The sequence below is a fragment of the Malania oleifera genome, chromosome 11 (assembly GCF_029873635.1).
Source record: "Malania oleifera isolate guangnan ecotype guangnan chromosome 11, ASM2987363v1, whole genome shotgun sequence".
NCBI classification, from domain to species: Eukaryota; Viridiplantae; Streptophyta; class Magnoliopsida; order Santalales; family Ximeniaceae; genus Malania; species Malania oleifera.
In genome coordinates this window covers 30,360,066-30,373,747 of record NC_080427.1, presented here as the reverse complement: position 1 = coordinate 30,373,747, position 13,682 = coordinate 30,360,066, and the positions used below count along the sequence as shown (strand labels likewise).

Below are 13,682 nucleotides of genomic sequence, written 5' to 3'. Positions count from 1 at the left end.
AATAAAATTTTTTTTTTTTTTGTAAGGTTGAAGATTCTCAAAACAATGAATTTATTTAACTACATACATATCTTTACAATAAGTGACAAAACTAGAAATAAGTCGGTTACACTATAGGAAAAATGTTATTTAGCGACAAATTGTTTTTAATGACAAACTCATTTTTGTCCCTAAATAGAACTTTTAGCGATGAAAATTCGTTATGAAAAAATAGTGCAAGGAGGCCTTTAGTGACGATTCATAATGTCATCGCTATAAATAAGGCGGGAAATGTATTTCCAGGCTGACGGGCAGTTTCAGCCATGATTGTAGGGATTTTTCGCGACAAGATTTATTTGTCGCTAAAGGTTTTTAATACGACGAGTTTAGAACAGCGTCATTTTTTTATTTTTTGAACCCTATTCCACTCCTAATCCCATTCGAATGGTAGCAGTGTGCATCGTCTCCTCGTCTCCAATCTCCATCTCCCCAATTTCCCTTCTTAGCCGTCTTTGGTCTACAAGCACCGGCTTTCGCCCCCAGCTAGAGTCGCAGCCGCTTGCAAGACCACCTTCCTGCGACACCACCACCTAGGGCTCCCACCACCTACGACGCCACTTCCTGTGAGTCCCTTTCACTCCTCCTCTCTCTCTCATCCTTTTCATCTTTTCCTTGCTCTTACAATTTGAACTATTTTTCTCCCTCTCTCTGATTTTAGGGCTTTTTTATGCTTTGGAATGATGTTTCTATTGATGTTTATGATGTAAAGATAGGATTTGAACGGTTTGGAATTTGTTTGATTTGTATAGGGTTTTACTGTGGTTTTTTGTGATTGAAATAAAAGTTTTTATTTTATTCAGGTCTGTGTTCAGAACTGATAATTAGTTGATTTATTATTATTTTTTAATTTTATTTTTCCAAATATGTTCTCTTGTGATTGTGTTTGTGATTAGCTCACTTGCTTCTTATGAGAAGTTTCTCTATCTGTGTTGTCATGTGTGGACGATATATTTTCTATGGAGTGTATTTATATATCTATTTCCTTGAGTTTAGACTTTTTATGGGTTCTTTTTTTGGTTGTTGTACTTTCAAGACTAGATAAGACCAATTTGTTATTTTATTCACTTAGAAAAATCACTAATGCAGGCAGTTTGTGAGCATGTCCAATAGGCCACCCCAAATATTAATCTAACATGTCAATAATATATATTTTATTGGAGTCTTGTAGCATTGAAAGAAATTATTATAGATGATGAATATTCACTTGTTCGCTGGCTGATTTTAGTAAAACTATAATCCACATGTTTATGCTCTACAAAATATTTATTTAGTTTATTCACTAGTTGATATTAGTTTTTTAATACCAAATTTCTATGCTCCGAAATTGAACTAGATGTTCTTGGACAATGCCACTTCCCATTCTTAATTAGACTTGAAACATTAGCAATACTGTTTTCCCATTCTTAATTAGACCAGCCATCTCAAAATGGGGCAATAATCAGTGTTTGGATTGTCTGTTAGGTCAGCTGTGCTTAGAATCAAGAAACCAGATTTTCTTTGAATTTGGTTTTTCCACTCAATTCTATCATAAGGTTACAATTTCTTTGAACATTCCCACATGCAGATGGGAAGAGGAGCTCAACAGGATTGCTAAGCTGGGAAATGGCTCTGCTGCTACTAGGGGTGAGCATAATTCGGGGAAATCCGAATTAACCGACTAAAATTGGTCAGTTCGGTTAGGAACACAGGTTCGGTCGGTTTGGTTATGGTTTTATAAAGTTCGGTTAATCGGTATGGTTAAGAGGAATGTTAATTTGGTTAACCGAAATAACTGATTTAATAATTAATTAAATTTTAAATATAAATTAGTATATGTTAATTAGTATATGCTAATTTGTTAATATGTTAATTAGTATATGTTAATTTGTTAATATGTTAATTAGTATTTGGTAAAATCTACAATTATATTATGTTTTTATTAATTAATTTCAAATTAATTCGGTTAACCGAATTACTCGAAAAGGTAATTCGGTCGGATTTGGTTCGGTGAGGCCCCTCTATTCGGTCAATTCGGTTGACAGTTCTCATTAACTGAAAATTTTGGTTAATTCGGTTAATTAACCGAATTTGACCAACTGACCGTTTGCTCTCCCCTAGCTGCTACTCTAGGTAAAATTACCTAGGCTGCTTGCATTTTCACTCTTTAGGGATCTAAGAGCACAATTACCTTTGAAAATGCTTCCATGGACTGACAAAATGCTATTTTAGTAGTCAGGAGGTGTGATGGGGGTGTTGTTGACTTGCATGTTCTTTTGTTATTAGTATATAAGACGGCAGACCTGGAGCTGCACGTAAGGCTCCAGGAAACTGCCACCAGACTTTTTATCTCCTTCACTCCTCTTCCTATCTTCAACTTCACAAAACTTTCTCTAAGATTATTACAGCAATTACTAGCGCTAAGACTGTTGTATTCCTGTTTTAATGGCATTTTTCTAGTATGTGTGATTTCTGATTTCTCGTCGTCCCTACCATCTGGTTTGGATATCATTTTTAGTTTCAATGCCTAAAGGAACTTGAAATTTACCCAAACACTACGATACCTCCTGAAGTTTGCAGTTGCAGCCATTTGGGTTGTAGTGCTATCAACTGGCTATTCTAGTTCTCTTGCGAGTCCAACAGGGCTCTTGAAATTTTTCAGCAGCTGAGGAAGAAATTGGCAGAACCAGTCATTTTACAACTATTGTGTTGCAATTTATTTGATACCCAACATAATTGCCCCCGCTCTATTTCTTCTTCCAACTTTATGGAGACACTTAGAGCGCTCAAACTGGCGAATTATTAGTCTTTTAATGTGGTGGGCTTGGGCAAACCTCTAGCATTAGTTTCTTGCTTTCTTTTTAAATGAAGTTTCTGTTCATTGTTTGTCCAAAAGTTTGTTTGCGTATTGACTTCCCTGTAGCCAAAGCTGTACATTGGAAGAGGCATGCACGAGGGCATATTTTCACTTCTCAAGTAAGAAACTTTTGAATATTCCCTTGCCATTTTGAATCCTTTTTGTTTTTAATCTATCTCAAGAGTCAATTTTTCAATTTAATTTAACTAACTAATTTCATATGATGAATGTGCTTACTTTTTAATCTAGCAATCTCAGGAGTCAGTTGTTCAATTTAATTTAACTAATTAATCCCATTTGATGAATGTGCTTATTTTGTTGAACACAATAAATATATACCGTACATTGTTTGGGTCATTATGATAAATATGTTGTTCAATTTAATTTAACTAATTAATCACATTTGATGAATGTGCTTATTTTGTTGAAAGAACACAATAAATATATACCTTACATTGTTTGGGTCATTATGATAAATATGTTATGTTTTATTTATTTATTTAACTGTGCAAAACAATTTTGATTGATCTTGCAAATTTTTATAATCCTATAATTCAAAATACCAAAAATTAAATTGGCACTTTGGAGGTCAAAGAAAGTTCTTTGTTGTGCTTACACACACACACACACACACACAGACAAATTTATCTATTTTTGTTGGGGATTGTGCTAGGGTTTGTTTTCCTGTCACATATAGGGTACCTGAGTTGGTTTGGCATCAGTATGGCCAAGCAAAGAATCTGTTTTGAATTCTGAATTGTTGTACAATGGAATTTCTGCAGGTTATTGCATCAGATAATCAACTTGTTCGGTGGACGACTCCTCTAGGTCTCCCTATTGTGCAACCCTACTATAAAAGTGAGTAGCATCTTGTAAGTACTTTTTATTTATCGTCTACAGCGATAACATGGCTTAATGTCTAATGAAATCTGCAGGTTTAGTGGCATGAGGTGTTGATTCTCTCTATCCTAAGAGTAACATAGTAATTAATTGTATTAATATGTTGTTATTACAACATTGGGCAACAGAAATTTGAAATCAAAAGAATCTATGCGTAGGTGTGGTTATGTTATCTGGAAGATTTTCTAGGTGAAATTCACTGAGATTGAAGACCCTTACATTGAGAAGACAAATTGAAATGTCTGAAAATAAATCCCTTATTTCTTTAGGCTCGTTGTCCAACATGATGAGTTAACACCAACCAAAATGTGGAATGAATCACATGGCATGATGACCCTCTAATTTACTAATGTTAAACAATTATGGTACCCTAATTATATCCTTTGCATGGTAGGCATGAAACGGCCTATTTTTACCATTATTAACTGGCTGTCTTGAATGAGGGGGAACTCTAGGCTAGCAACTAGCATGGACCATTTTGATGATTTCATTAGAGTGTAGTTTAAGGGACTAGTGCAACATTCACTCATTTAGTAGTTTTTATTTTTTCCTTTACGCTGCGTTTGGGAGCATGAATTTTGGCCCTTAGGTTTGCATTTGAGTGGATTTGAACAAAATTTAATATAAATTTATATTACATTTTGTCCAAATCCACGAAAATCCAAATCCAAATACCAATACCTCTCCAAAACATAAGGTTAATGTTTTAAATCTAGTTGTTTGGATAGGATTTATGTTGTAATTATTGTCAAGATGGTTTGCTCATCTTTCCCAAGGGTTTGTTCTAGATCAGTCCATTATAGTAGTGTTTAGAAAAAAAAAAAAACCCTCTCTTTCTCTGCATCAAACAAGCCAACGGTTCCCAAACTTGAACTGTAAGACCTACAAAATAAGTCGAAAATGGGGTTCAAGGTGTCCAAAACATGAAACATGCATGTTTTTGTTATAAACCATCTACCACCACCATGCTCCTAAGCAAAATGACTCATGGGAGCTAAACATGCGTCAAACGAACCAACAACTCTCCACTTTGAATTGTAGGACCTACAAAACAAGCCAAAAATAGGGTTCTAGGTGCCCAAAACATGAAATATTTTTGTTTTTGTTATAAATCAACTACTGCTACTATGCTCCTAAGTAAAATGACCCATGGGAACTAGTCCTACGTCTAACGTCCCAACGTTTCCGAAGTTTGAAACTGTAGGATCTACAAAACAAGTCAAAAATAAGATTCAAGGTGCCTAAAATGTGAAATCTGCCTGTTTTTCTCATATTCCAACTACTGCTACTGTGCTTCTAAGTAAAATGACCTATGAGAACTAGTCATGCATCAAACGAGCCTATGGTTCCTAAATTTGAACTGTAGGACCTACAAAACAAGTTAAAAATGAGGGTGAAAGTGCCCAAAACGTGAAATATGCATGTTTTTGTCATAAACCATCAACCGCCACCATGCTCCTAAATAAAATGACTCGTGGAAACTAATCCTATGTCAAGCGAGCCAATAGTTCACAAGTTTGAATTGTAGGACCTACATGACAAGTAAAAAATGAGGTTTCAAGGTGTCCAAAATGTGAAATATGAATATTTTTTCCATAAATTATTTATTGCCACTATGCTCCCAAGTAAACATGTGGGAACTAAACTTGCATCAAACGAGTCGATGGTTTCCAAGTTTGAACCATAGGACCTACAAAATTAAGTCAAAAATAGGGTTCAAGGTTCGCAAAAGATGAAATATAGGTGTTTTTGTCACATACCATCTACCGCCCCCATGCTCCCAAGTAAAATGACATATGGTAACTAGTTTTGCATCAAACGATCCAATGATTCCCAAGTTTGAACCGTAGGACCTACAAAATTAGTCAAAATGGGGTTCAAAGTGCCCAAAATATGGAATATGCATGTTTTTGTCATAAACCATCTACCGCTGCTGTGCTCCTAAGTAAAATGACACGTGGGAACTAAACTTGCATTAACCAAGCCAACGATTCCCGAGTTTGAACCGTAGGACCTACAAAACAAGTAAAAAATGAGGTTCAGGTGCCCAAAACGTGAAATATGTTTGTTTTTGTCATAAACCAACTACCGCCACCATGCTCCTAAGTAAAATGACCCAGAGGAACTATTGCTGTGTTAAACGAGCCAATGGTTCCCAAGTTTGAATCGTAAGACTTGCAAAACAAGTAAAAAATGGGGTTCAAGGTGTCCAAAACGTGAAATATGCTTGTTTTTTGTCATAAACCATCTACACCCATACTGCTAGTCTTGCGTCAAACAAGCTGACGGTTCCAAGTTTGAACCGTAGGACTTGCAAAACAAGTCCAAAATAGGGTTCAAGGTTTGTAAAAGGTGAAATTTGCATTTTTTTGTTGCTGTCGTAAACCATTTTCCGCCACCATACTCCTAAGTAAAATGACCTATGGAAACTAGTCTTGCGTCAAAACGATTCAATAGTTCCCAAGTTTGAACCGTAGGACCCATGGTTTTAAATCGCGGTAATGGGTAGCACAACATAACGGTAACGGGTGTAACGGGAAGCGGGGGTAGCGGATGTTACATAACAAGAATCGGGTGTAACGGCTGTGAATTTTTTTTGAAGTACACACACCCTTGTGCATATCAGCGTACTTGCATGTTTTAAGCTTTTAGCCCTTCTTAGAAAAAGTTTTAGTATATTTTGGATCCTTTAGTTCGTGTAACTAAGTTATTTGGGAAGGGCAACAAATTTACATTTGTTTTAAACCACCATTGATAGAAAAATTACGTGTGTGCATATTTATACTTCTCATCGTTCTTATCTGTGATAAATTCTTATGTGTGCTAAATCAATTGATAAAACAAAATACATTATACACTCCATTAATCTATTAGACACATAAGACATATGAATAATACAGATATAAAATAGTTAGAAAAGAAAGAAGATTGAAGTTGGAAAATATAGAACATAAATATCACATTACTAATATTATCAAAATAAATATTTTCCTTACAAGTTAGTATTTTCAAATTGTTAATTAATGCATCTATTGTGAGTATTTAAATAAATAGTAAATTTTGATCATTGTCATCCTCATTATAATCTTTTCCCTCTATTGCCACTAGGTATATTGAGAATGATATATGAAAGAGAGGGAAAAAGTGAGAAGAAAAAGTAATATATAAAATAATTTTTTAGCGTAATATTCCTATAGCGGTTATATAACGGCGGCCTTTATGTAACAGTCGCGATCCGTAACGGCCGCTATGGCTGTGATTTTTATTCCCACCAATTTCGCAGTAACAGTATCGGTAACCCAAAAAACCATTACGTAACGACATTACGTAACGGTCGCGGCCTTTATTTAAAACCACGGTAGGACCTACAAAACTAGTAAAAAAGGGGGTCAATGTACCAAAAACGTCGAATATGCATGTTTTTGTCATAAATCATCTACTGTCACCGTGCTTTTAAGTAAAATTATTGGTAGGAACTAAACCAACGTCAAATGAGTCAGTGGTTCCCAAGTTTGAACCATAGGACCTACAAAACAAGTAAAAAAATGGGGTTCTAGGTTCTCAAAACGTGAAATATATTTGTTTTAGTTCTTTTATTTAAAATTTTAGTCTCTTCATTATGTTACTTCGATTTTTTTTTTTTGTTTGGTCTTTTCCCCTTTGAAGATGTGCTAGTGTAATTCAGTTGGAGACATGGGTATTCTTTTGGAGATGTTAACACAATTACATTTTTGGGCATTTTAGTTAAAATTTTGGATGGTTTCAGGTGGAGGCATGGATATTTTTTTGGAGATGTGAACATAATTATATTTTTGGGCATTTTTGTTAACATTTTGGATGGTTTCATGTGATAACATTTTGAATATTTCATTCAGTATTTGGTCTTCTTTTTTATTATTGATCGTGTATTTGAATTGAATATGGAATGCATTTTGATTTTTTTTAGTAGCGAAGTTAAATATTTAATGCTTTTGATATAGAAATTGTATAGGAACTACATTTCTTTTCATAACAAAAACAGGAAGGGGGGGGGGGGGGGAAGATTATTTTTTGCGATAAAAGTTTTGTTGCTAAAAGTATCGCCACTAAAATTATATTTACTATTACCAGCAACTTTTAGGGAGGGCTTTTTTTCTTCCCTAAATACTTTTAGGGACGAACATATTTTGTTACTAATTGATGTCGTGATAATTGTCAACACCTTTCTTTCCTCTCCTATGCTTATTTAGGAACTACTTTATTTCATTGTCGAAACTTTTACTATTTTTAGGGAAAACTGTTTTTTTATCACAAAATACAAATTTAGTAGTTAGAATATTTAGGGACGAAATTATTTCGTCTCTAAAGACTACTTTTTCACAAAGAATTTCATAATTTGTCCCTAAAAAAAATTAGTGACACCCTTTTTATCGTTGGAAGTCTAGCAATAAATTTGTGACTTTTAGGAACAAATTTTGTCGTCGTCAAAAATAATTTTTCTTATAATAATACATACATTCACATACACGATTAATAATCATTTCAAATAATATTCATTTTGTAAAAATAAAAAAAAAAAGTCAAAAGAATCATTTTCTAACTTCTCGTTACAGTTAAGAAGGTAGGATATGTATATATATGTGTGTTCATTTGTATTTATGTGTTTATGTAAATATATATATATATATATATATATATATATATACATATTATATACAGATACATTTTGAAGCACACTCATATATAAATTAATATGCATATACCAAACTACAGACACACACCTATATATATATATATATATATATATATATATATAATGTATTTGTATTATTTAGATATTAGTGTGTGCTTTAGTGTATTTCCAATGTGTTGGTGTGTCTAATCACTGACATTATTATATTATTGACATATTCATGCCTTTAATAGTCTTAAAATTTTAAAAGAAAATTTTAAAAAAAAATGAAATTTTTCAAAAAAATTGATTTTTTTTCCCCTAAAATCTAATTTGACTCATGATGAGGTAAGGGAAAGGTTTTACTTATATAGTGGTTTTTTTTTTCCTTATCCCTAAAGATGATAAATATTTTTAACATTTAAAGATTTTTAACCTTTGAAAATCGTATGATTTGAGAAGGGATATTTTGAATCAACCAAAGCTCCAAGTAAAAGAAAAATCTCACATCCTTCATCCCCGGACTTGAAGAAAAACAACAAAAGCACAAATTAAATAGCATATTCATGCACTCTATGTCGTTTCATGTGTAAATAAATAATTAAAGCGTTTTCTTTATTTTCGTGTTTTTTTCAAAATAAGATTTTGACTTTGCTATATAGCATGCAATCTTAAATTTGTGCCTTCCCCTTCATATGCCGTAAGATAGTATCTTTCTATCATCCTAAGTGAAAAATTTATAATAAGGTGCAATTGTTGACACCCTATCCTTTTTTTTTTTTTTTTTGGAATATTGTCGGGTGTCCACGTGCATTTTATGCTTCGTGACTAATTCCACGCTCCGTGAAGCCGACCTCACAATTCCACAGGGAGGTAAATTTCAAGAGCCCAGGGACAGGAATCGAACCTAGGAAGCAATTACTGCTGACCGTCGAGCCGCACTCCCAGAATTAGCTCTGCCACCTGAACCACACCCTAGGGTGTTGACATCCTACTTTGTTTGCACATTATATAGTAAGACCTACACCTTTACAGTAGTCCTTTATTTTAAAATTTTCCAAATAAATACAACTAAAGGCGATTTCTTTGTAAGCAAACTAAGTTTTTCAAAAATAGTCGAACAAAGTTTCTCAAGATTTTACTATTTGTCAATTGTCTTATACAAAAAATTGCTAAGTGATTTTTGAAAATATAACAATTAAGAAAAATGATTAAAATAATTTTCATTTTTAGTATAATATTTTTAATTTATATTATTTTGCATTTTTTTTATTTAAGTCACATTTTTAAAAAATATATTTGATTTAAAGATGAAAATGAATATTTTTTAATTAAAATTTTAATTTATTTTTTTTCCCTAAATACTAATCAAACAGGTTGTTAGTTTTAAATTTTTTGCCCTTATTTTTTATTTTCTATTTTTTATTTTCAATCTTAGTTTCTTGATTCTGTTTTTATAATTTTTGACAGTGATACAAAACGGCCCTAAAGGGAGAGACCATTTTGCAGCATTCAGTTTTGTCCTTCATTGCCTTAAAATATCCTTCAATTGCAAATTAAATAGTTAGAAATATTTTCAATAAATAAATACATAAGTAAACTAATAGATGCTCTTAAAAACAAAACTTACTCATAACTCCTTACTTATAATACCCTTATAAATCTCCCATTGTCTCTATTATAATCTCCCATTAGCAATGACAATCCCACAATTTAGTGCAATAAAGGATAATGTTGCCGTCATAAAGTGGTGATATTATTGATTGATGTGACCAATATATTGGGACCGAACCTCACACAAACCCTGCATCACCATGTCGTCCTATGATCATTGTTAACAATGCATCACAGCTCGACACGCTTAATGAGAGTTATACCGTCGATGGTTACATCGATAGTTTCAAATAGAAAGTAATTCGGAAACAAAACCGTTGACGGTCGCATTTGTCCGCTGTAGATTTAACTAACGAAGATCCGAAGTAAATCATCACAATAAAGATTAAGGAATGTCAAAGATCCAAAGTCAATTGCGTGAAGATCGTATATGCTAACAAATCAGAGCTTATTGATTTAAAAAGAGCATATATGTGAACAATGCATATAGTGAGAAATAACATTACTCTTGATAAATGATGAGTGGCTTATAACTTGTGAAGTTTAGCAAGAAGGAAGACAGTGCCAGAGGTAACGCCAGGAATGAAGATTGCATTGGGGATTGCACGGGGAACCACCAGTTGCTTCACAAATAATGTCACCGCCGGCACTCCGAAGATGTAGAGCAACACATCCTTTGCTCCACTGCCTGTAAACCCCGTGCCACGAATCAAATCTCGAATGATATTTTGGGACTCTTCTCTCGTTAATTCTCCCATCCCTGTGTGGTGAGCCTACAAATCACAATATTTGGTTATGCCATTTAAATAGTTTAAGATCAAGTTGGATAAAAACAAGTAGTGATTGCTAAATGTTGAATGCAATTATATATATACATATACATGTTTTAGTGCATATATTGTTCATGATTTGAAAAAGCGACCAGCTAGTACTTACCTCGTATGCTTTCTTTAGGCTTTCGGATTCGGGTATGCGAAATTGGGTGTTCCCGAACTTCTCATTTATTTCTCTGTCAAATAGATAAAATTGGATCGAGTTCGCTATTCATTATTAAGAAATCATAACAGAATTTTTTAAAAGTGATGTGGCATCTCAAGATAATATGAGTTTTTCACACAATCAATTAATTTCAACAAATTACGAGAATACGAAATATGCATGATTTGGGAGACATAATTAGATGAAGTTAGTAACTTCTATAAGATAGGGAGGTATCGAGATTGAACCTTAGGCTACCTACCTCATATAGCTTAAGTCGGCGGCCTCAAACAGATTAAAAAATTAAAATAAAAACAGAAAAAAAAAAAAACAAAAAACAAAGAATTTGGTTCTAAAATGAAGGTGTTCTAAGCAATAATCTTCGTTCCTTTTTCTAATGGAAAATGATAATTCTTCTGATTTCATTTCATCATAAAGTATGTAGAGAGAGAGAGAGAGTACTGGACAGTTTCGCAGACAACTTGGTAGAAGTCGGCTTTCGATATGCTTACGGCAGCAGTCTTTCCATTCTTTGCCTTTCCGAAATGCTTATCGTAGCAGCTTACTATTATGGGACCAATTTCGTTGGCCTTCTTTTCATCACTTCCTGCATGCATGCATGTATCAATTTCTACATATAATTTTATATTATATATATAGTGGGTCTGTTTGGATGAGAGATTTTGATTGAAAAAGGGGAAAAAAAATTCATTTTTATTATATTTTTTTTCTATACCAAATGCTATTAAAAATGAAAATTTATTTTAAAATAATTAAAAATTAAGAAAAATTAAATGTAAATGATTCGTAAAATTATATTTTTATTTACTGAGTTAGTATATTTTTTATTTTCTTTCTTACTTTCCTCGATAACGAAACATGAAAAAGTGGATTTCTTCACATTTTCCTTTTCTTTCCTTAAAATTTTTCAAGTTCCAAATAGGGCATAGTATGTGTACATGTTTTTTTGTTTTTTTGTTTTTTTGATAACCTGGGGACTCGAGCCACCATCGCACCACTTTGAACCCTATGGTGTGGCACCAAACCCAGGAGGTGAAAGTCGCCCGCCCATTGTCGCACCCCGGGTAATTTACCGGGATAATGCCACAAAGGAGAATTGAACTCGTAACCTTATGATCACCAAAATCATAAGTCACTTTTACCACTTAAGCTGGTCCGAGTGTCCCAGCCAACTATATTGACTATATGTGTGTGTGTGTGTGTGTGTGTGTGTAAATACTAGTTATTAACATTTGTGGGCAATTAATTCATAACTTTAAATATATTGAGAAAATAATGAGAAAATTTTATTTCAATCTTTTAGATTATATATTTATGTATGTATATATGCATCGGAGAACAAAAAAAAATTCACATTGTTTTCAGGATAATGACAATTTTATAAAATAGCTTCAAAAGATACGATTCATTTGGATTTAGATCCTCTCATCGGGAGTTAATAAGATTGCCTATTTTTTAAGAGTTGGAAGCTTTGATCTTAAATTTTGACAAAAAAAAAAATAATATAATTATATCAAATTTTGTATAAATTTAAACAAATATAAATTTAATATTCAAAATTCAAAATCTCAAACATGACTAAAAGTCTACTTCTCAATCTTGCACTAAGTTAATATATCTCACACATCTTCATCCAAACAACCAAACATGTAGCTCAATAATTATTTACATGTCCTCGAAAAGTGGTGAAAAGAGTTCGAATCTCCCGAAAAGTATAACATGAAGAGAATCTAGATGATCGATTCTTATTTAACCATCCAAATTTTTTTAGGGGAAAATTGCAAAATCCAAAAAAAAGAACTAGGCAGCATGCATGATTGATACTAATCCTATAGTTAAGGAAGGTTTTAGATTTGGATTTATGTGAATTTGAACAAAATATAATAACATTATATCAAATTTTGTTCAAATTTATCTAAATTCAAATCTAAATCTCGAAATTCATACTCCTAACATGATGTAAATATATAAAGTTAAGAGAGAGAGAGAGAGAGAGAGAGATACCAGCAGTGAGTTTTTGCAAGGATTGGCCCATCTTTGGCTTCTAGTTTTGGCCAATCTTTGGCTTCTAGTTTTGCAAGCTTGGGACAATATGATTCATGGAAGTAGTTTCATATGTTCTATCCAACCCAAATTAAAATGCTTGGAGCAGTACTAATGAAAGAGGCTAGCTAGCTTGTCATGTGGGAAGAGCATATTGCATTTCTCAAAGAAGAAGCAAAATCTTTATTGCTGAATATTTTTATATTTCCCTTCTTTCTATATTACGTGTAGAAGAGGTTGTGGGATGGGTTATTCCATGCTTTGGAAAGGAATTTAATTAACGCATTTAAAATACTTGTATAATTAGTTCAGCCCGACCAGCTCAAGCGGTAAGGACAAGCTTGTAACTTTGAAAACCCTAAGGTCACAGGTTCGATTCTCCTTTGAGGCATTACACCGGTGAATTATCAGGGGTACATCAATGGGCGGGCGGCTTTCACCCTCCGAGTTTGGTGCCCGCGCCATAGTATCCAATTTGGCATGATGGTAGCTATAGTTTTCGGGTTATTAAAAAAAAAGAACAATTGCATAATTGCTCGGAAAGAATATACAGAATGGTATTCATTTTATGTTGAGTTATTTAGATTGTAATATGAGGGGAGG

General features: G+C 33.2%; 1 protein-coding gene and 1 long non-coding RNA gene across 8 annotated transcripts; one reads left to right on the top strand and one right to left on the bottom strand.

Annotated features, from left to right (window-relative positions):
- The first annotated feature begins 311 nt into the window (after positions 1–311).
- LOC131143499 (uncharacterized) lies at positions 312–10,954 on the top strand. 7 transcript variants are annotated; one of them, XR_009133519.1, is made up of 5 exons: positions 364–602; positions 1,604–1,662; positions 3,655–3,730; positions 9,273–9,437; positions 10,585–10,954. It is a non-coding gene; the product is annotated as an uncharacterized LOC131143499 (long non-coding RNA). The 7 variants fall into 7 exon arrangements; XR_009133517.1 differs by having other exon boundaries at positions 10,580–10,954; XR_009133518.1 differs by lacking the exon at positions 10,585–10,954 and adding an exon at positions 9,894–10,049.
- On the bottom strand, positions 10,400–13,182 carry LOC131143498 (uncharacterized). Its single transcript, XM_058091848.1, has 4 exons — positions 13,041–13,182; positions 11,478–11,622; positions 10,974–11,046; positions 10,400–10,810 (listed from the first exon to the last, which is right to left on the bottom strand). Exons 1-4 carry the CDS (start codon positions 13,069–13,071, stop codon positions 10,565–10,567), a joined length of 495 nt encoding a protein of 164 aa, XP_057947831.1. The 5' UTR covers positions 13,072–13,182; the 3' UTR covers positions 10,400–10,564.
- Between the last annotated feature and the right edge of the window lie 500 nt (positions 13,183–13,682).

What these genes read in the sequence shown, in the direction of transcription:
- LOC131143498 (XM_058091848.1), bottom strand. Translation starts at nt 13,071, where the DNA reads ATGGGCCAATCCTTGCAAAAACTCACTGCTG. An exon ending in CTTGCAAAAACTCACTGCTG is followed by an intron (nt 11,623 to 13,040) that starts GTATCTCTCTCT and finishes GCATGCATGCAG; the next exon opens with GAAGTGATGAAAAGAAGGCC. An exon ending in GCCTAAAGAAAGCATACGAG is followed by an intron (nt 10,811 to 10,973) that starts GTAAGTACTAGC and finishes TGTGATTTGTAG; the next exon opens with GCTCACCACACAGGGATGGG.